The sequence below is a fragment of the Cnephaeus nilssonii genome (assembly GCF_951640355.1).
Source record: "Cnephaeus nilssonii genome assembly, chromosome: 19".
Taxonomy (NCBI): domain Eukaryota; kingdom Metazoa; phylum Chordata; class Mammalia; order Chiroptera; family Vespertilionidae; genus Cnephaeus; species Cnephaeus nilssonii.
In genome coordinates this window covers 20,833,844-20,854,274 of record NC_137090.1, presented here as the reverse complement: position 1 = coordinate 20,854,274, position 20,431 = coordinate 20,833,844, and the positions used below count along the sequence as shown (strand labels likewise).

Below are 20,431 nucleotides of genomic sequence, written 5' to 3'. Positions count from 1 at the left end.
ATTAGAAGCATGAGAAGTATGAGAACAAATGTTAACATAGAAAATTATTTTAAAAAGAAAATTATTTTTATAATAGCATTTATCTGCAATTTTAAGAAATAATTGAACTCTTTAAAAAAATTCCACTTTGCTCATTAAATATGCACTGACCTACCCCTCTGTCTTTAGCTACTCTTACCTCTATATAAGTGGACTTGTAGTTACTGAAATGCCAATGCTTTCTTGTTCACTGTAAGGCAGAACTTAAGATCTTCATATGTCAACCAGTCAAGCATCATCATCAGAGTTGGGACTAAATTAAGTCAGTTAAAAGTTCCTGCTCCTTATACTTGTGTTAAACTAGTAAACTAGTCTGTTTCCAAAAATACATCATTCCAGAAACTTACCTGAATGCCTCGGGCAGTAAGGTGGTCAAACAAAGCTTTTCTCATTAATAAACTAGAAGAGAAAAGCCGAACAGATTTAGGTAATTCTTAGCCTTAGGAAGGACTAAAATTAGTCCTTAGTCCTAACTTAGTCCTAATTTAGAGTTTTAAGCAATGGCCTCAAATAATAACCGCTGCTATGGATGCATTCATATCTTAACTGCTGGATCTCTTTTCACTGCTGGCTGGTGAACAACCAGAACCGACTTTCTACTCCTTGCTGCCACTAGATCCTCAAGAGACCCATTCTTATTGGAGCAGCTCACTGGAGTCTGTTCTTAAGTTTGCAAGTTAAAATAAGACGGCAAACTTGGGTCAAGTTCTATAACATCATAATTCATTTACAGAATGGATTAGTCTTTTGTGAGCTCTCTTAGAAACCTAATGTCCATGAATTACACTACCTATATATAGAGAAAAAAACTTTTTTTGAAGCTCCAAATAACCAATTAAAAGTGAACTTTTAGAATACAAATCACTTGAGCAAGATGAGAACTATTGTACTGAACAGCTTTACATCTAATTTCTTTCTTTTTAAAAATATATCTATATTGATTTCAGAGAGGAAGGGAGAGGGGAAGAGAGAGAGAAACATCAATGATGAGAGACAATCATTGATTTGCTGCCTCCTGCATGTCCCCTACTGGAGATCAAGCCCACAACCCCGGCATTTTTCCCTTGACCAGAATTGAACCTGAGACCCTTCAGTCTGCAGGCTGATGCTCTATCCACTGAGCCAAACCAGCTAGGGCTACATCTAATTTCTATTCCGTTTATGTTTATTAGAATGCTACCAACTAGCTAGATAACCCCAAGTAAATAATTTAACTTTGGATGGGTTGTGTTCAAGTTGAATGAGATTATCTCCCTAAATTCCTCCTAAGGCTTTCTGACTAGTAATTAAACTAATTCTAAATGATTCATACACATTCATTTGTATAGTTGATACTCAACTCATCCTTGTTACAAATTACATGTCGAACGATCACACTAAATTTGAGCATAGTATTTAACAGATATAGTTAAAACACTAACTTGTATATCAAGAAATGAAAATTCTTACATATCAGAAAGCCAGATGAGAAACTTCTGACTCTTGGACATTTTGTGTGGTTCTTTTAACCTGAGACAAAATAAAATTTGAATAAATTAGAAACACAGTGTGATAAAATAAAACAAGTTCAAAAACAGAAAGTGCCTTATACTTAGTATGTACTAAAAAAATATTCCTAACAGGACAAACATAAATTAAAATAAAGTCCATTTGGGTTCTCTATTTTCCACTGATTTCAGGCTTTTTGCAACCATGACTGAAAGGTTTAAAAAAGGTTATCTTTCTAGAGACCCTGAGTGCCTAGGGCTCATGTCTCTTCTTATTTTGGTGAAGCCACTTTCTCTTGCTTTGTCTGCTATGATTTAGTATATAGTAGACTTAAAACACACAACCAAACTTTACTATGGATTAAAAGATATTTGGGGTAAAAATGAGACAAAAATATCCCTATAAAAGCATGTGTGTTTTTTCTTTCCCTTTCAATATTTGAAGATCTAGGCCCTGTACTTTTTAATTATTTTTGCTATTGAAAGAGCACACGACTTTTAGACCTATGCTGTTTCTTCTTCAGTCTTACTGATGCCCAGAGCAGCACCACTACCTGTGCTATTAACTTTGGGTTGTGACCATAGGAAATCTCTGATTAGCCTCTCTACTATGAAGATTTCTGTTTCTTTCTAAGTTTAACAGCACATAGTGATTCTCAATCTCCCCAGATCTTCATTTCTTGTTTTCTTTCTAAAGCCACCTATTTATACTCTTAGTATAATCTTGAGTCCCCACACTTAAATTCATTTTGTTCTTTCTCTCTGAATTCAGTTTTTATTTAGAAGCTCTCTAAATAAAATCCTTTTTTCCCTAACTCTAGCCAAGGTGGAAAGTCCTGGTTGCTATTTCAGGAATCTCAGGGATTTAATACCTCAAATACTAAATTACCTCACTAAACACAAATTATTATGTTGTCTTAGGAAGTTCCCATTGTCTCCCATAAAAGAACCCCAAAACATTAAAGCATACAACATAATGTCTTATCCATGTCTTAATCCATAATCACTCTTTAGAGAAAAGATTAATTCTATGAAGTTTTTTCATGTCTGTGTTTCAATTATATTAGCTTCTAAAAAGAACACATAGAGATAATCTAGAGAGCTCAACAGTTCGTCCCAGGCCAGAGAAAAGCTAAGTACACTAGGAATAAATGGTTAGGAATCATTTTATTTTTTTAAATATATTTTATTGATTTTTTACAGAGAGGAAGGGAGAAGGATAGAGAGCCAGAAACATCAATGAGAGAGAAACACCAATCAGCTGCCTCCTGCACACCCCCCATTGGGGATGTGCCCACAACCAAGGTACATGCCCTTGACCGGAATTGAACCTGGGACCTTTGAGTCTGCAGGCCAACACTCTATCCACTGAGCCAAACCGGCTAGGGATGGAATCATTTTAATTTAGCAATGGAAATTATTTCTTTGTAAACAAGAAGTGGTTTCTGTTGCTTTATCTGAGAAATAGCCACAAAGACCGCTAATAAATATAACTAGGAATAGATAAAAATGCTCATCACTAAGTAACTCAAACTGGTATGAAACATAGATGCTGAATACAAGGGTACTGACCAAATTCCTTTTCTTACCAATATTCTCTAATGGTTAATGACTAATATTCAGCTTGTTGTTTTTTAATAAATATTTCTTATTGATTTCAGGGAGGAAGGGAAAGGGAGAGAGAAAACATCAATGATGAGAGAAGATAATTGATTGGCAGCCCCTGCATGCCCCACACTGGGGATCGAGTCCACAACTGGGCATGTACCCTGACTGGGAATCGAACCTCGACCTCCTGGTTCAGAGGCTGATGCTCAACCACTGAGCAATACCAGCCCGGCTCAGCTTGGTTTTTAAAAAAATTCTGTTTGGAGAATGAAAAAAGTTTTCATGCACGTGAAATCACATTTAAATGATCTCCCAGGAACTCTGAATTCCTTTGTGATGATTCAGTTATTATTATAAATTTATAGCTAGAAATCACATTCTGAGGGTGCAGGAGATGAAACTAGCTGTCTTTAATAATAATGATAAAGATAATTTAACAATAAAAGCTATCATTTATTGAGTGCTTATTATTTGTCAGGCACTAATTGTTTTATATATTTTTTTCTTTGTAGTAAATTAGTATGTGAAAAGCTAGGCTTTGTACCCTGTAGAGAAGTTATGCATACAGAGAAATATCTTATATAAATGAATTCTATCATTTTTCTTTCTCCTATCTCCAGAGGTTTCTTTTGGGTTGTTGTGGGAGTGGTTGTTTTACTTCCTAAATGTATTAATACTAGTGGTGAATTTCAAGTTTATGGAGTTTCAGCTTCGAATAGTTGTAGGAAGAAGGGAAGTTGGAGGGCAATTGCTACTAGATGTTAGAATAAGAGAATTATTAAACTTCAATAATTAAGCTCAATTCTTTTTATCTGACTTCTGAATACATAGGCACAGAAAGTCATTGTTACGTGAAATGGGCCCAGATTAAATACTTATAATCCTTTGCTAGTATTATTCGTTTTAGAGAATGTCTTAGGGCAAAAAGCACTGTTAATATAGGTCAGCTAATAAAACACGGACATAACTATAGCAATCTATTCTTTTTTTTTTTAATATATTTTATTGATTTTTTACAGAGAGGAAGAGAGAGGGATAGAGAGTTAGAAACATCGATGAGAGAGAAACATCGATCAGCTGCCTCCTGCACACTCCCCACTGGGGATGTGCCCGCAACCAAGGCACATGCCCCTGACCGGAATCGAACCTGGGACCCTTGAGTCTGCAGGCCGACGCTCTATCCACTGAGCCAAACCGGTTTCGGCGCAATCTATTCTTTATCATTAATATTGATATTAATGAGCTTTATCTTAGTCCTCCTGTAATTGATAATTGATGAAAACAGGTAACCACTTACTTCAATATGATAGAAGGCATTGGGACTTCAAAAAACTGTTCTCGAATCGGCACAAAGGGCAAGAGACCAGTGAAGAACAGGCCAAGAATGAGCAGAACACGTTGTACACTGAAGAGAATGGGAATATCTGAATTCTAAAAGACACAAACAATATTATGTTACTTTGCAACTGCTCAAAGAGAGGATTATTTCACAATCCTCAAAATTTCCCAAGACTCTTTTATTTTTTGGGTCAATCCTCACCAGAGGGTACTTTTCCCATTAATTTTTTTAGAGAGTGGAAGGGAGGGAGAGAGACAGAGAGACAGAGAGAGATAGAGAGACTGTGAAACATCCATGTGAGAGAGACGCATCAATTGGTTGCCTCTTGCATGTGCCCTGACCAGGGCGGGGATGGAACCTGCAACCCAGGTGTGTGCTCTTGACTGTGAATCGAACCTGAGACCCTTTGGTGCATGGGCCAATGCTCTAACCACCGAGCATACTGGCTGAGCTACATTTGAGTTTTTTGTATAAAAGTAATATGTTGGGGGGGAAAAACATTTTAAAAAGTAATTTATTTTAAATAGTAGCTCTAAATTACCCACCTCTTTATTTTCTAAAAAAAAAAAAGTAAATAAGTTTGAGGATCTCTTTTCCCCCTATGTTCGCATGCTGCTTTGTAGTATTTTCAGCTTATTTATATACACAGGTGTGTCAGCTGCAACTTAATATACAAGTCCCTGAAAAACCTTGATTTCTGCAATTTCAGACCCTAAGAATAACAGAACTTATGGGAAAAATGGGGTTAGGGGCTGAAACTCAAAATTTATGCAACTTTGGAACCAGAGAACTAAAAACAGTATCTGGTACTTCTGGAGAGTCATGCAAGGCTGCTAATGGGGGAGGTGGGGAGGGAATTGGTATACCACTGGCATAACAACTGGCCACACCCCATGTTTTATTTTTTTTTAATATATTTTTATTTATTTCAGAGAGGAAGGGAGAGGGAGAGATAGAAACATCAATGATGAGAGAGAATCACTGATCGGCTGCCTCCTGCACGTTTCACACTGGGGATCAAGCCCACAACCTGGACATGTGGCCTGACTGCGAATTGAACCATAACCTCCTGATTCATAGGTTGACGCTCAACCACTGAGCCATGCCGACCAGGCCCCCATGTTTTTTAAGTAAGAAAATCTGGGATGGGACCCAGGCATCAGTAGTTTTTGTAACTGTTCAGGTAATTCCAACATACAGCCAAGGTGAAGAACCACTGCATTATCCAGCTGGCATGGCTCAATGGTTGAGCACTGATCTATGAACCAGGAGGTCATGGTTCAATTCCTGGTCAGGCACATGCCCGGGTTGCAGCCGATCAATGAATTTTTCTCTCATCATTGATGTTTCTATCTCTCTCTCCCTTCCTCTCTGAAAAAAACACACAAACAAACCAAAAACCAAAACCATTAAGTAAGAATAGTGCCACATGTTTCCCCATCACCAGTGTTGTATAGCCCTCTTCCTTTCTTTCTTTCTTTCTTTCTTTTTTTTTTTTTTTAGTTTCTAGCATCTGGGAATTAAAGGGCTAATGTAAAATTCTTGTAAATCACACTTAAAGAATTATAAAAGATGCATGACAATTATATACAGCATTTTCATAATATGAATGACAAACATTATTGACACAATCTTATTTGATGTTTGAAAATTACTGTTGAAAGAAAATATAAAATAAAATAAAACAAACAAAAGAAAATTACTGTTGAAACTTGGAAGTTTTTAAGTTCTAAAATGACAGGAAACTAAAAACAAAACAAAACCAAGTACCTACCTACCTAAATAAATAAATAAAATGATAGAAAGCCAGAGGCTTCTAGAAAAAAAATATGAATCAAAAGAAAAGTTCTGTGATTCTGGGCCAAAAGTGGACTTTTTATTCTGAAATAATTATAGGTTCACAGGAGGTTGTAAAAACATAATAGAGTCCTATATACCCTTAACTTAGCTGCTCCAAATGGTGACAATCCTATAAACCAGTCCAATTATTTTGAACTTTAATTGCAAGGTCCATTATCTCTAAGAAATCCATTACCTATAAATCCATTATCTCTATTATTAGCAAACTCTGGTTAGTTGCTTTCACCCAGTACCATTGGTCTTCATATTAAAAAATTATTACTATAACAACTTACCATTTATAGATATATGATAACAACAAAGGTCATTCTGTATCATTTTTGAAAGAATTACCTCTTTGTAGCACTTTCCTACAATTTCATAATTGGCATTACCCCAAACTGTTATGTGTTCTCGTCTGTACTGTTTCACCAACTCTGAAACCTGTAAGTGAAAATTCATATTTTAATGCATGTGCCTACTGTAAATCCACTTACATTATTTCATTTTAAAAATGGGTTATAACTGACTATCTGCCAGTGAATAGTACAAAATCTTGGAAGAACTGATGTATAAATTAAGATTATTTTATAAAATACAAGAAATTAGTTACATTTTACCATTATATCATTTATCTAATAGAATACAACTACTTAATAATTTGACATGCACTAACTAAAAATGAAACAAGTGAAACTAGAAGTTAATTATACAAATGCCAGAACTATTGGCTCACAGGAGCTCACTTTTATCCATGATTGAGACATGACAACTCTGAAAACAGGCTTTCCTACAGTAAAGTGATCTCTTTTACCAGGGCATTATTTACAACAACACTGGCCCCAGAGCATCACATTTCCTTGCACATTATCAGTCTATGCAGCCACCTACTCTAGCCTTATTAATTTGTGAAAGTGGATGCATGCAACACATTCAGAGGAGGCAATGCCTTAAGTACCTTCTTAATCAGCACACTGTTGTTGACTTTGATATCGATGTTAATGGGAGTGTTAGGAAAGGCCTCAAAAACTTCCTTCAATAATGGAATTCGGTTATCTTTTCCTTCACATTGGCATGCTGAGAAAGCAAGATTTTTAAATGATTTTTAAAAGATAACTTATTTTTTTGATGATTAGAAGAGATAAAGTAGTAGTCATAATAGGACATTTACAAAATGATGAAAAGCATAAAAAAAAAAGAAGAAAAATCATATAAATGCAACAATTTAGATATAACCATTGTGACCATTTGGTATACTTTCTCTACTCTTTTCCCCCCCTATGCATAATTTAATAGTTATAGTATACCTACATATTTAACCTGATCTTTTTATGTAAGTAAAAAATAAATATTGTATGCCAATACACTATATTTATAATTATGTTTTAAGTTTTTTCATTAAACTTTAAAAAAATATGTTTTTTTATTGATTTCAGAGAGGAAGGGAGGGGGAGAGAGAGATAGAAACATCAATGATGAGAGAGAATCATTGATAGGCTGCCTCCTGCACCACCCCCCTCCCCAACTAGGGATGGAACCTGCAACCTGAGCATGTGTCCTTGACCAGAATTGAATCCGGGACCCTTCAGTCTGCAGGTTGACACTCTATCCACTGAGCCAAACCAGCTAGGGCTCATTAAACTTTTTGAGATAACTGGATTTACATGAAGTTGTAAGAGATAATAGATATCTGTGCACCCTTTACCAAAGTTCCCCAATGGTGACCCTGCAAAACTGTAATACATTATCATAACCATGATACTGACATTGACATAATCCACCGATCTAATTCTACAATTATTATTATTTTTGGTTAATCTTCACCTGAGGGTATTTTTCCATTATTATTATTATTTTTTAGAGAGTGGAGGTGGGGGGCGGGAGGGGGTTTGGGGGGAAGAGAAACATTGATGTGAGAGACACAGACGCATTGATTGGTTGCCTCCCACATGTGCCCACACTGGGACAGGGGAGGAACCTGGAACCCAGGTAACATGCCTTTGACCGGGAATCGAACCCACGACCCTTCAGTGTGCGGGACAATGCTCTAATCCCCGACCCACACCAACCAGGACTACAATTATTATTTTAAAGTTTTAAAAATATTCCACTGAGTAGCCATATATCAATTTAATTACTTTCGTTTAACCATTTCCCTTGAAAGGTAGCAGTGTCTGCCACTCCAAAATATGCCGCTTTGGTATAAGGATTATTTCTAACTGAAGGCAATGGAGGAGAAGCAGATACAAGAAGGGCTCTCCGCCCCTCCCCTTTTTGCTTTAAAAGAAGACTTACATTTGTACAAAAGTTAATCATCCACAACTATAGACCCTTATCAGCACCAGAGGACTCTATATAACAAACTGACTAGCATTTATCTTCCATTATTGTCCCACATATGTTCATTCCCACAATTAGCCACCCTAAAAATTCAAAGTCCTTTTCCTTTGTCTTGTCACTTCTCTAAAAATATATTATTGTTTTGTTAAAATGCTATATAAACTCAGGTTCTAGCCATCTCTGAGTCTCTCCCATGAGACAAAAATATGAATACACTTCTGCTTGTTTTTCTCGTATTAATCTCTCTTTTGTTACAGAGTCTCAGCTGAGAATCTAGAAAGGTAGAAAGAAAAAGTTTTTTTCTTCTCTATAGCCTATCACTGGTTACTGAGATTGTTTCTAAAGTTCTGCTCTGTTATCATCATTGAATTTTTCAGATGTTGAGAATATGTTTAGGCAATACACGCTACTTTAGTAATGTGTTGAGTGCAACTCAATTCAAAGAAAATTGAGTCATGAAAAAATTAAAAGAGGATTTCAATCATCTTTTATATTTCTTTGTATTTCCTGAGGTTTATTTTCTCCAGATGGACAAGCAATATGGTGTAGCTAAATACTGGCCTGGTGAGGAGAAAACCTAGATTAAGTCCCAGCTTTGTCATTTACTGACTGTATGACCTTAATTTACATCTTTAGGCCTCTTTCTTTATCTATAACAGGAAGAGAGAGTCTCAAAGGTCTCTTCACATTCAAAAGTTTTATGACTTTATGAGGGAGGTATAAAAACCAGAAAAAATTAAAACATTTTTTTTTCTCAAATGATCTTTTCATTTTTATGAGGCTTTGGCTTTGCTCTACAAAGGGAAAAACAGGAAAAACTTCACTTCTGAAATTTTCTTTTACTTAAAAAATTATATTTTATTATTATTATTTTTTAAATCTTTATTGTTGAAAGTATTACATAGGACCCCTTTTGCCCCAAATTGACCCCTTCTAGCCCGCCCCTACTCTCCACCCATGAAATTCTCTTAACTTTCACAAGTTCACAATCGACACAACTATTAGAAAAGCTTGGCAAGTATAATCCTATTAATTACAAGAATGAGAAAGATATTTCCTCAAACCAACACAGCTTAATGATACTTACCTGGAAGGCAAAAACCAACAAACATCAGATCTAAATATCACTCAGAGATAGCTAATTTAAACAGTTTTCTAATTTTTATTTGCCTTTCTAAAATTTCCCAAAGAGAAATTTTACTGACCAATTTTAAATCTAGCTCACTGAGCAGTTAACAGTTCTTTTTGAAAATTAGTATCAATAGATCCTTGACATTTAATCAAAGTTTTAACCTTTTGCACTCGGATGTCGAGTGTGACTCGACACGGTTAGCATTAGAATAAAGGAATCGAGAAAAAAAAGCGAGTGCAAAGGGTTAAGTATATCCAAGCCATACCATGGACCATAACCTATAGAATTTCATAGCTTTACTGAGTTACATTTGAATCATTCAAAGCACGAGGCTGAACTGTGCCAGTGCGGGAGACTATACCTGCTCAGCAACCTGTATCTCAAGGTGTATTTTCCATTCTAACATAACTAACAAATTGGGGCCAAGGAACAGGTTTCTTTGTAAGATATGCTCCCTCAAAGGAAAGAAAACTGTTATGCTGCTAATTGAAAAGTGAAGATGACTAGGAAAAGTATGGTTTTTATTTATTTATTTATTTATTTATTTATTTATTTATATTTTTATTGATTTCAGAGAGGGAGAAGGAGAGAGAAACATCCTATCTAATAAAGAGGGAATATGCAAATTGACCGTCACAAAGATGGTGGTGCCCATAGCCACAAGATGGCGGCACCCAGTCACCTCAGCCCCACCAGAGTCCCACAGTCCTTTCAGCCCAGCCAAGGTGGTGGTGGTGGGGGGGGTCGGTGCAGCGGCAGGTGCACGGTGTGGCAAGACCCACCTTCAGCCCCCCAGCAGCCCAGAGGCATAGGCAAGCCTCGGATGTCGGCTGACCAGCCGCCCAGGGCCGCCCAAGGCTCAGGTAACCAGGGCCAGCTGAGGCTTGCGCTGCCGGCAGTGGCAGTAGCAGAGGTGTGATGGGGGCGTCGCCTTCCCCTGATCACTGGATCGCCTCCTGCCCCTGAGGGCTCCTGGACTGTGAGAGGGGGCAGGCCGGGCTGAGGGACCCGCCCCCCCCCTCCAGTGCATGAATTTTCATGCCCCAGGCCTCTAGTCAATGATGAGAGAGAATCACTGATCAGCTGCCTCCTGCACAACCCCCACTAGGGACCAAGTCAGCAATCCAGGCATATGCCCTGACTGGGAATTAAACCATGACCTCCTGGTTCATAGATCGATGTTCAATCACTGAACACACTGGCTGGTCTGGATGATTTATTTGAGAAACAGAATTTTATTTAAAATTTAAAATATGGAGCACCTGAATGACATAGAATCAAATGTGAGACAATTAGTAAGGATCTGAAAGGGGTCCCTTAATTTATTTTCATTTATTCATTTATTTGACTTATGATTACTATAAGTTATAGTATTCCTGAACTAGAAGCTTTAGAGGTACAAAGTGTCCCTGTAATATATGGGTTTCTTGTCATTAGTATTTGGCTTAAATGAACTGTATATAATTTTAGTAGAATGAGCTAATTAAATCTCTGGACTTCATCTTTTCAGGGTCAAGATTTCAGATTAGGCCTGAGAGAATGTTTTGAGGGCAGTACTTTTAGCTGGAACTTACTATGACAAGAGAACACGCCTATATATCTAATTCTCAACATAAATGAATACACTTTAATGTTAATGTTTAAGTTGCAAATGGGAAATATTACCTCTTTGAAATGTGACATCCAGTTTGCCAAGGTAAGGTGGGAGTTCCTTTAAAAGATATTATTGAAAAGAGTTAGCTCTCAAAAAATCAGTATTTTAATGTCTTATATTAAGACATAAATATTTGCTTCTTCAAAAAATAAAAGAACAAAACACTACATATGTAAGGCACCCTGTAGCAGAACATCTCCAAAAGCAATTTAATCATATAATTATGTGAGAATTCTCTATACTTTCTTGCTCAATTTTGCTGTAAACCTATAACTGTTCTAAAAACTAAAGTGCATTAAAAACAAAAAGTTCAGAAAATGTGTATCATGTCAAAATATTAAAAAATATAATATATAAAAAAAACAGCAGGATCACAACTATATAAAAAACATACAGGATATTCAATAAGATAGTGTCCTATTAACATAAGTTTTCTTCAGGTGGTAAAACAGCATTTTTCCTTCTATTTATCAGGATTTACTACTAAAACCAGATTTTTAAAGGGTTCTTTCCCATACTGTAAGAGTAAAACTAATTTATATATTTAATCCAAATAAGATAAATTAAAGAACACTTCAAGGAATTGAACTCTAATAGTTTTACATTTGAGGACTTTGGTAATTTTGTTAAATTACTACAAAAATAAGACTCTATATATGTATATAGTGAGTAAATCTTTATTGAAACTCAGAATAGTTTTTTAAAATTTCCTTTGACATTCATTATTTAACCACTGTCATTTATTTTTCATTATTTTATTAGTTATCTGGCATTCACTGTTTTTAAAAATGTTACAGGCCCAAGATCTACTAGATATCAGTTTATCATGCATTTTTACACTTACACAGTATTTGAGATCTGAGATGTTTACATTGACCCCAGTTGATCTCTTCAGATTCTCATCATGTGACACAACAACTTGCTCATCTTTTGTGATATGACAGTCCAATTCCAGCATATCAGTTCCAATGGTAACTGCACTGAAGAAATACAAAGAATAAAGACATTCTGAAAGTTAAATTTGGAATTATAAATCAAACAGCAAAAAATTAAAAATCCATAATATTAAAATTTCTCAACACTGTCATCTATTATGATTTACTGATATGAAAATATTCTAAAGGAACTCAGAAGAAGAGAAGTATGTTGTCTTTCCATAACTAGCTATCCTAGCTTCTGTCAACCCAATAGAATGGAAAGAACACTGGGCCAGAAGTTAAGAGATCTAGGTATCAGTTCCTGCTTTGCTACAAACTTGCTGTATAACACTGGGTAAGTAAATGCCCCCTCTGGGCCGACATTTCCACATCTATAAAATGAAAGGAGTGAAAAACAAGAAAAGGATGCCAGCGTTTGACACTTTAATTCAACATAGGATTAGAAATTCTAGCCAGGGCAATTAAGCAAGGAGAAAAAAAGAGGGGCGGGGGTCCAAATTGGAAAGGGAATCATAAAACAATTCTTCTGACAATAGCATAAAAAGAATAAAAAACTTAGAAATTAACTTAACCAAGGAGGTGAAAGGCTTATACAAAGAAAGCTACAAAACACTGTTGAAAAAAATTAAAGAAGAAATACATAATGGAAAGACATCCCACGTTCAAGAATTAGAATATACTTAACATTGTTAAATGCAAATACTACACTGATCTACAGAGTCAATGTAATTCCCATCAAAATCCCAATGATATTTTTGGCAAAAACAGAAAAACCCACCCTAAAATTGATATGCAACCTCAAGGAACCCCAAAGAGTCAAAACAATCTTGAAAAAGAAGAACAAAGTTGGGAGACTCACACCTCATGACTTCAAAACTTATTACAAAGCTACAGTGTAGTGTAGTGTAAGCCCTGACATTTTTTTCTTGTAATGCAAGTGACTGACTTAAGCTTTGATTGCCAAGGCATCCACTTAAAAGACGTTTGCAAAGCATTATGTCTAAAAAACAATGTAGATGCCTTAATTAAAAAATACTTTTAAAGACGCTAACCATCATCTGAGCCTTCAGTGAGTCATAATCTCTGGTGCTGAAGGGTCTTGCCTCGATGTTGATGGCTGCTGAGTGATCAGGGTGGAGGTGGCTGAAGACGAGTGGCTGTGGCAATTTCTTAAAATAAGACAACAATGAGGTTTGCTACATCGGTTGACTCTTCCTTTCACGATTCCTCTGTAGCATGTGATACTGTTTGATAGCATTTTATCCAGTCAATCCTCTCAAACCCTGCCACTGCTTTATCAACTAAGTTTATGTAATACTAGAGGCCCCGTGCACGAATTCATGCACAGAGGGGGGGTTCCTCAGCCCGGCCTGCACCCTCTCCAATCTGGGACCCTTCAGGGGATGTCTGACTGCCGGTTTTAAACCATCCCTCTGGCAATCCGGGATGACTGGCTCCTAACCACTCACGGGCCTGCCTGCCTGATTGCCCCTAACCCTCTGCCTGCCGTCCTGATCGCCCTACCTTGCTCCTCTGCCAGCCTCATCGCCCCTACCTTGCCCCCCTGCCTGCCTGATCGCCCCTAACTGATCTGATCACCCCCAACTGCCCTCCCTTGCCGGCCTGATCTCTCCTACAACTGCCCTCCCCTGCTGGCCCTGTCGCCCCCAACTGCCCTTCCCTGCCGGCCTGATCTCGCCCCCAACTGCCCTCCCCTGCTGGCCCTGTCGCCCCCAACTGCCCTTCCCTGCCGGCCTTATCTCGCCCCCCAACTGCCATCCCTTGCCAGCCTGATCTCATCCTCAACTGCCTCTGCCTTGGCCCCCACCACCATGGCTTTGTTTGGAAGGAAGTCGGACGTCTGGAAGATGGCCGGTCAACCGGGTCTAATTAGCATATTACCCTTTTATTAGTAGAGATTCTAAATCCTTTGTTATTTCAACTATTTTGTCAGCATCTTCTCCAGGAATAGACTCCACCTCACATTAGACTTTATGCATATCTGAACACTATTATAAGGAACATTTGAAAACATTAAGATAAAAAATTTAACCATAATCTCACATCCACACTATTTTACATTTTCTCCTCTTTATCCATTTTTTATTTTTGTTAATGCTCACCCAAGGATATTTTTTCCATAGAATTTTAGAGAGAGTGGAAGGGAGGGGGGAGGTGGAGGAGGAGGAAGAGTAGGGCAGGGAGAGAGGGAGAGAGAGAAACATCTGTGTGAGACAGATACATCAATTGGTTGCCTCCTGCATGTGCCCAGACTACTGGAGTGGGAACAAACCTGCAACCCAGGTATGTGTCCTTGACCAGGAATCGAACCCATGACCCTTGACTGCATAGGCCAGTGGTCGGCAAACTCATTAGTCAACAGAGCCAAATATCAACAGTACAACGACTGAAATTTCTTTTGAGAACCAAATTTTTTAAACTTAAACTTCTTCTAATGCCACTTCTTCAAAATAGACTCGCCCAGGCCGTGGTATTTTGTGGAAGAGCCACACTCAAGGGGCCAAAGAGCCACATGTGGCTCGCGAGCCCCAGTTTGCCGAACACTGGCATAAGTCAATGCTCTACCACTGAGCCACACTGGCCAGAGCTAATTTTTCTCCCTTTTTTTTCACTTTAGACTTTATTAGATTCCATCCCAAGAAACTACTTTCTTTGCTCACCTATTAGAAGCAACTCCTTATACATTAAAGTTTTATCATGAGATTGCAGCAATTCAGTAATGACTTCAAGCTCCAATTCTAATTCTAGTTCCTTTGCTATTTCCACACATCTGCAGTTACTTCCTCCACTGAAGTCTTGAAGCTCTCAAAGTCATCCACAAGGGTTAGGATCAACTTCTTCCAAACTCTTATTAATGTTGATATTCTGACCTCTTCCCATGTATCATAAATGTTCTTAGCATCTAGAATGGTGAATCTTTTCCATAAGGTTTTCAATTTACTTTGCCCAAATCTATCAGAAAAATCACTAAAGCAGCTATATCCTTACAAAATATATTTCTTAAATAATAAGACTTGAAAGTTGAAATTACTCCTTGATCCATGAGCTGCAGAATGGATGTTGTGCTAGCAGGAATGAAAACATTAAACTCAGGTCTGGCCAGCGTGGCTCAGTGGTTGAGCTTTGACCTATGAACCAGGAGGACAGTGCACATGCTGGGGTTTCGGGCTTGATCCCCAGTAGATGACGTGCAGGAGGCAGCCAATCAATGATATTCTCTCTCTTTCTTTCTCTCTCTCTCCCTCCCTTCATCTCTGAAATCAATAAAAATATATCTAAAAAAAAGAAAACATGAAACTCAGTGTACATCTCCACCAGAGCTCTTGGGTGACCAGGTACATTGTCAATGAGCAATAATATTTTGAAAGGAATTTTTTTCTCCTGAGCATTAAATTCTCAACTTTAAAAGAGAATATTTGTTTGCCAACTATATCTTTGTTAGAGCCACAAATGTGTAAAAGTGAAATCCAAAAAGACACAATAAACAAAAACAGCTTTTAGGTTGGTAGATTATTTTTCTGTATTTTTAAATTTCCTTAAATATTGTTGTCATATAATATTTAGAGAGGAAGGGAGAGGTAGAAAGAGAAACATCAATCAGCTACTTCCTGCATGCCCCACTGCTGGGGATGGAGCCTGGCAAACTGGGCATGTACCCTGACCAGGAATCAAACCAGTGACCTCTTGGTGCATGGCTTGATGCTCAACCACTGAGCCACACTGGCCGGGTGTATGCTTATCTCTTAATAACAAGATAATAAATAAAAATTTAGAGCAATAGCAAGTATACTTAATAAGTTATCCTAATAAATTATCCCAATTTGATATACAAATAGCTAGAACATAGCAAGAAAATTTTTTTTAATCACTATGGCCTTCAGAAATTTCCATAAATAACAATAGTATGCATCTACATCAATTGAAACACCAGTTATTTTGTAGCTAAATTTCTGACAAGTTGATGACAAACACTGAAAAAAGTTAGGGAAGCTAGGCTTCAACTTTCTAGAAAAAGAAATTAAAACTCTAGCTATAAAAGAAGATGTGAAATTACTTGAAACTCCACAGAAGCTATGCATACAATTTACAACAGAAATTTTGTTAAGGAATTTATTTGAATTTCATTAACTCCTCACAATATTGAGGTTGTATTATCATTCCTATTTCATTGATGAGATAATTGGTATTATATTAACTAGATAGTCTAAAAAATGTAAGAATCAGGCCGCTGATTAATTACTTTGACTGTCTGCCAACTTATACTTCCAGCTATTGCTAATACAATTTGTTTCTTTCTCTCACCATTCATGTTAATACCATACGGATCAAATTGTCCTGTGGGTATTTACAAAGACGGCCTAGTTTAATAACCTAGTTTTATTAGCTCTTAAGAACCAGATTTTACCTACTCAAGGGCTTAGTGACTGTGTGTGTGTGTGTGTGTGTGTACAGTGTAATTCCTTAGTCTTTGGTTCTATGTTTATTATGGATGGGGTTCTATCTTCTTCATCCTGTCTTCTGCTAATATTCTGCTTTGTTCTTGAGTACCCCGTTCTGCATCTCATTCAGTAAGCAACTAGTAAGAGCCTGTTAGCACCAGAGCTAGGTGTTAGGGAAAGTTTGATGAGGAATGCTTATTTATGTAGTTTCAAAGTACCTCCCTACAAAAACGCTATTACAAGGAATAAAGGAGTAACTTCCCAGTGGAAAAGTCTCTCAGAAACCACTTTAACCAAATGACCAAAGTCAACATCACTGGCTCCTTCAAGCTGACTGCTGTGTCCTGATAATGTCCTTGCTTTTTGGCACAATAAGCAGTGAGTAGTTTAATTTAACAAAGAAAATTAATAACAGTTATCAATTTGGTCAGAATACAAATGATTTCTTTTCTAATATGCATTCTTCTATACTTTACAAACACTCTACAATGAATATGCACTACTTTTAAAATAGAGGGAAGAATCAAAGTCTTAAGCTCATGCCACATGCCTGGGACTTCCTCTTCACCACTGCCTCCCAATGTTTCTTAACATTAATTCCAGAATGAATTCACTTTGCAACTCCTCCGTGAAAGTACTTTCTTGTTGATTCAGACTACAATGATTCTTATTACAGACAAGAGCTCATTCAATTGGCAGTTCCCAGCCATTTTGGTCTCAGGACTCTTTTATTGACTACCTCAAAGAGCTTCAGAAACTGACGTCCAAAAATTTTAATTTATTATTTGAAAATAAGAGTAAACCCATTTCATGGTAACATACATTTTATGTTAGAGATTGAGAGAGCAATGAGGAAAGAGGCTTGCTCCCAAGAAATTACTGAAGAACTTTTTATAAATTGTGAGATGCATTTATTTCTCTGTCAGTCCTAATTATTTCTTTAGCCCCACTACAATACAGTCTTAAGGTCCTTACAATTTCCTAGACATATATGGTCTACATATCCTCACATCTTAATCTCAAACATTTCACATTCTTCCTCTCTGCCAAATTATAGCTCTTCTAGTCCTGGTATCTTTTCAATTTTCTGGTTAATCTTAACCTGGCTTCTAACACCATTTACACTGAGTGGCCAGATTATTATGATCTCTGAACGCATAATAATCTGGCCACTCAGTGTATATCCTATATAATAAAAGGCTAATATGCAAATTGTCCCCTCGACCAGGAGTTTGACCAGCAGGCAAGCCAGCTAACCACCCATGTCCCCTCCCCCTGGCCAGGCTGGCTGGACCCCACCCCTGCACGAATTCATGCACCAGGCCTCTAATATATGTATACATATACACTAAGTGGCCAGATTATTATGTGTTCAGCGATCATAATCATCTGGCCACTCAGTGTATAATTCCTCTAATATCTATCTTCTCATCTTCACCTACATGTCATAATATATATATATATATATATATATATATATATATATATATATATATATATATGCTTTACAAAGTGTGTATCTAAATATGTGTGTGGGGTGTATCTCAGTGGAAACTGTACACATGAAATTATACACATATTTAGCTATAGCTAGCTAGAAATATAATCTCAGTAGAAAAAAAATTTTAAATTATTCTGTTTTACAGTCTATGACAGAAGGAAACAGTTTGCACTTTAAAGCTATAAGAGACTCTTGAGATTATAGTTAAAAGGCATCATATTATAGAACAGGAAAAGTAAGCCATGACAAATTCAGGGGGATAGGATTTAGATGAAAATAAAATGTGAAAAAGCATACCTTTGGACCTGGTAACAGGAAAAATAATCTCTAAAATGTCTTTGAATGATGACAAGCAGGACCAAAACATAAGCCAAGTTTTCCTGATTTCTTAGCTGTCTTTATATACATAAAAATGGTTTTAAAATTTCATAAGAAAAAATCAATATGGATAGATAACGTCTTTCACGGGGTTTAACTTCTCACATTCCCTGTTTTAGATTAGATTATGGGTTCAGGTCTGTACGAGAATTACTGGGTTGACACATAATCCTATTCATAAACAGCAGCCAGTGTAACAGTTGTTTCATTTTCTACTTTTCTCTTTCTCTCCAAGACTAATTAGCATTACACACAGTATGTTCCTTGTTATAAATGTCTTCTTTCAACTTTGGAACTATAGTATCTTTTGATTACCCAAACTCTGATGTAGTTTCTTCAGTTATGCAGAAGCCCGACACACTATTTGTAACACTGGAGACTAACCGCATAAAAAAGCAATTTTAATAATATAGAAACAACTATATTATTCACAAGTGGATGCGACATGTATACTATCTTCATTTTGTGAATCATAATCACTTTAAAGATAAACTGTAAATCTTTTATATACTTACTGCTGAAATGCTGCCATTGTATTCTCCAAATTTTCTCCAGCACCTGTAAAAACATTAAATGTAAACTTCATTTACTTGTATACTCTGAACATTTTATTTTTCTATAAATTCATTTTAATAAGATACATCTTTACAAATGTTCTAAAGAGTATAATGGTATCTTTATTTTTTAGCTGTACCAGGAAGAATTGAAGATCAAAACACAGACACAACAACACAGAAGTGTGAGAGCATCTAAACATGATTTGTAGCCCTAGCTGGTTTGGCTCAGTGGATAGAGCATCAGCCTGTGGACTGAAGGATCGCAGGTTCGATTCCCGTCAAGGGCACATGCCTGGGTTGCGGGCTCAATCCCCAGTAGGGGACATGCAGGAGGCAGCTGATCAATGATTCTCTCTCATTGTTGATGTTTTTTTCTCTCTCCCTCTCCCTTCCTCTCTAAAATCAATAAAAATATATATATAAAAAAATAAAAATAAACATGATTTGTAAACTGTCATATCTGCGAGGAAAGACAGAAGAGGACTTGGTACCTATACACCTCCCCAAGCAGAGTTAAAACATCTCTCTTCTGTATTTACACAGTCCCTTATGCACCTACCATGCATTTATCATATTATAGCATAAGTTATTACCTATCTCTCTCCTTCCTTTCCCATGAATTACTTAAGACAAGTGACTGTACTTTAATCACCTTGGCTGAAAGCAGGATACTATAGTAGTTGAGACTGGGACTCTGGAGTTCTGATCTTTGTTCTAAAATCTATTTGATGTTTGTGTCACCTTGGGAAAGTTACCTAATCTCTCTGTCAGACTGAGCTTTCTTACCTATAAGAATGAGGATAATGGTTACTAGAGTTGTTGCATAATAGAAAACAGATGAAGTAAATATGGAGATTATAGTTTTTATTGAAAGAAAGTGCTTTTTTTTTTTTTTTTTTAGAAAGTGCTGTTTTGAGGTTAAATGACTTTAAAACATCCAACTGGTGTCTGTTTTAATCAAAAACTATGGAAATATGTTATACTCAGATAACCAATATTTCAAGAACAAAGCACTCTAAAATTACAAAAAAATACTAGAGTGCTAAAATGGTTATTGTTAAGTAAACTAGTGACTGCTTGTTGTCTCAAAAAAAACCCCAAGGAAGTTGAAAGAATTCTGAAGCCAATTAGAAGGCATTTTCACCAGCCAAACCTGAAA

At 36.7% G+C, this 20,431-nt stretch overlaps 1 protein-coding gene across 2 annotated transcripts in view; it reads right to left on the bottom strand.

Annotated features, from left to right (window-relative positions):
• The window catches only part of GDPD1 (glycerophosphodiester phosphodiesterase domain containing 1), a 48,590-nt gene that overhangs the window by 21,494 nt on the left and 6,665 nt on the right, over positions 1–20,431 (bottom strand). Inside the window, exons 2-9 of one of the 2 annotated variants that reach the window (XM_079797851.1) lie at positions 19,231–19,273; positions 12,283–12,418; positions 11,450–11,495; positions 7,271–7,389; positions 6,667–6,756; positions 4,432–4,565; positions 1,489–1,548; positions 387–438 (exon numbers count right to left, since the gene is read on the bottom strand). In XM_079797851.1, coding sequence (XP_079653977.1) covers positions 387–438; positions 1,489–1,548; positions 4,432–4,565; positions 6,667–6,756; positions 7,271–7,389; positions 11,450–11,495; positions 12,283–12,418; positions 19,231–19,273 — 680 coding nt within the window. Of the gene's footprint in view, position 1; positions 439–1,488; positions 1,549–4,431; positions 4,566–6,666; positions 6,757–7,270; positions 7,390–11,449; positions 11,496–12,282; positions 12,419–19,230; positions 19,274–20,431 lie in introns of those variants that run through there. The other variant, XM_079797852.1, reaches the window with a different exon arrangement.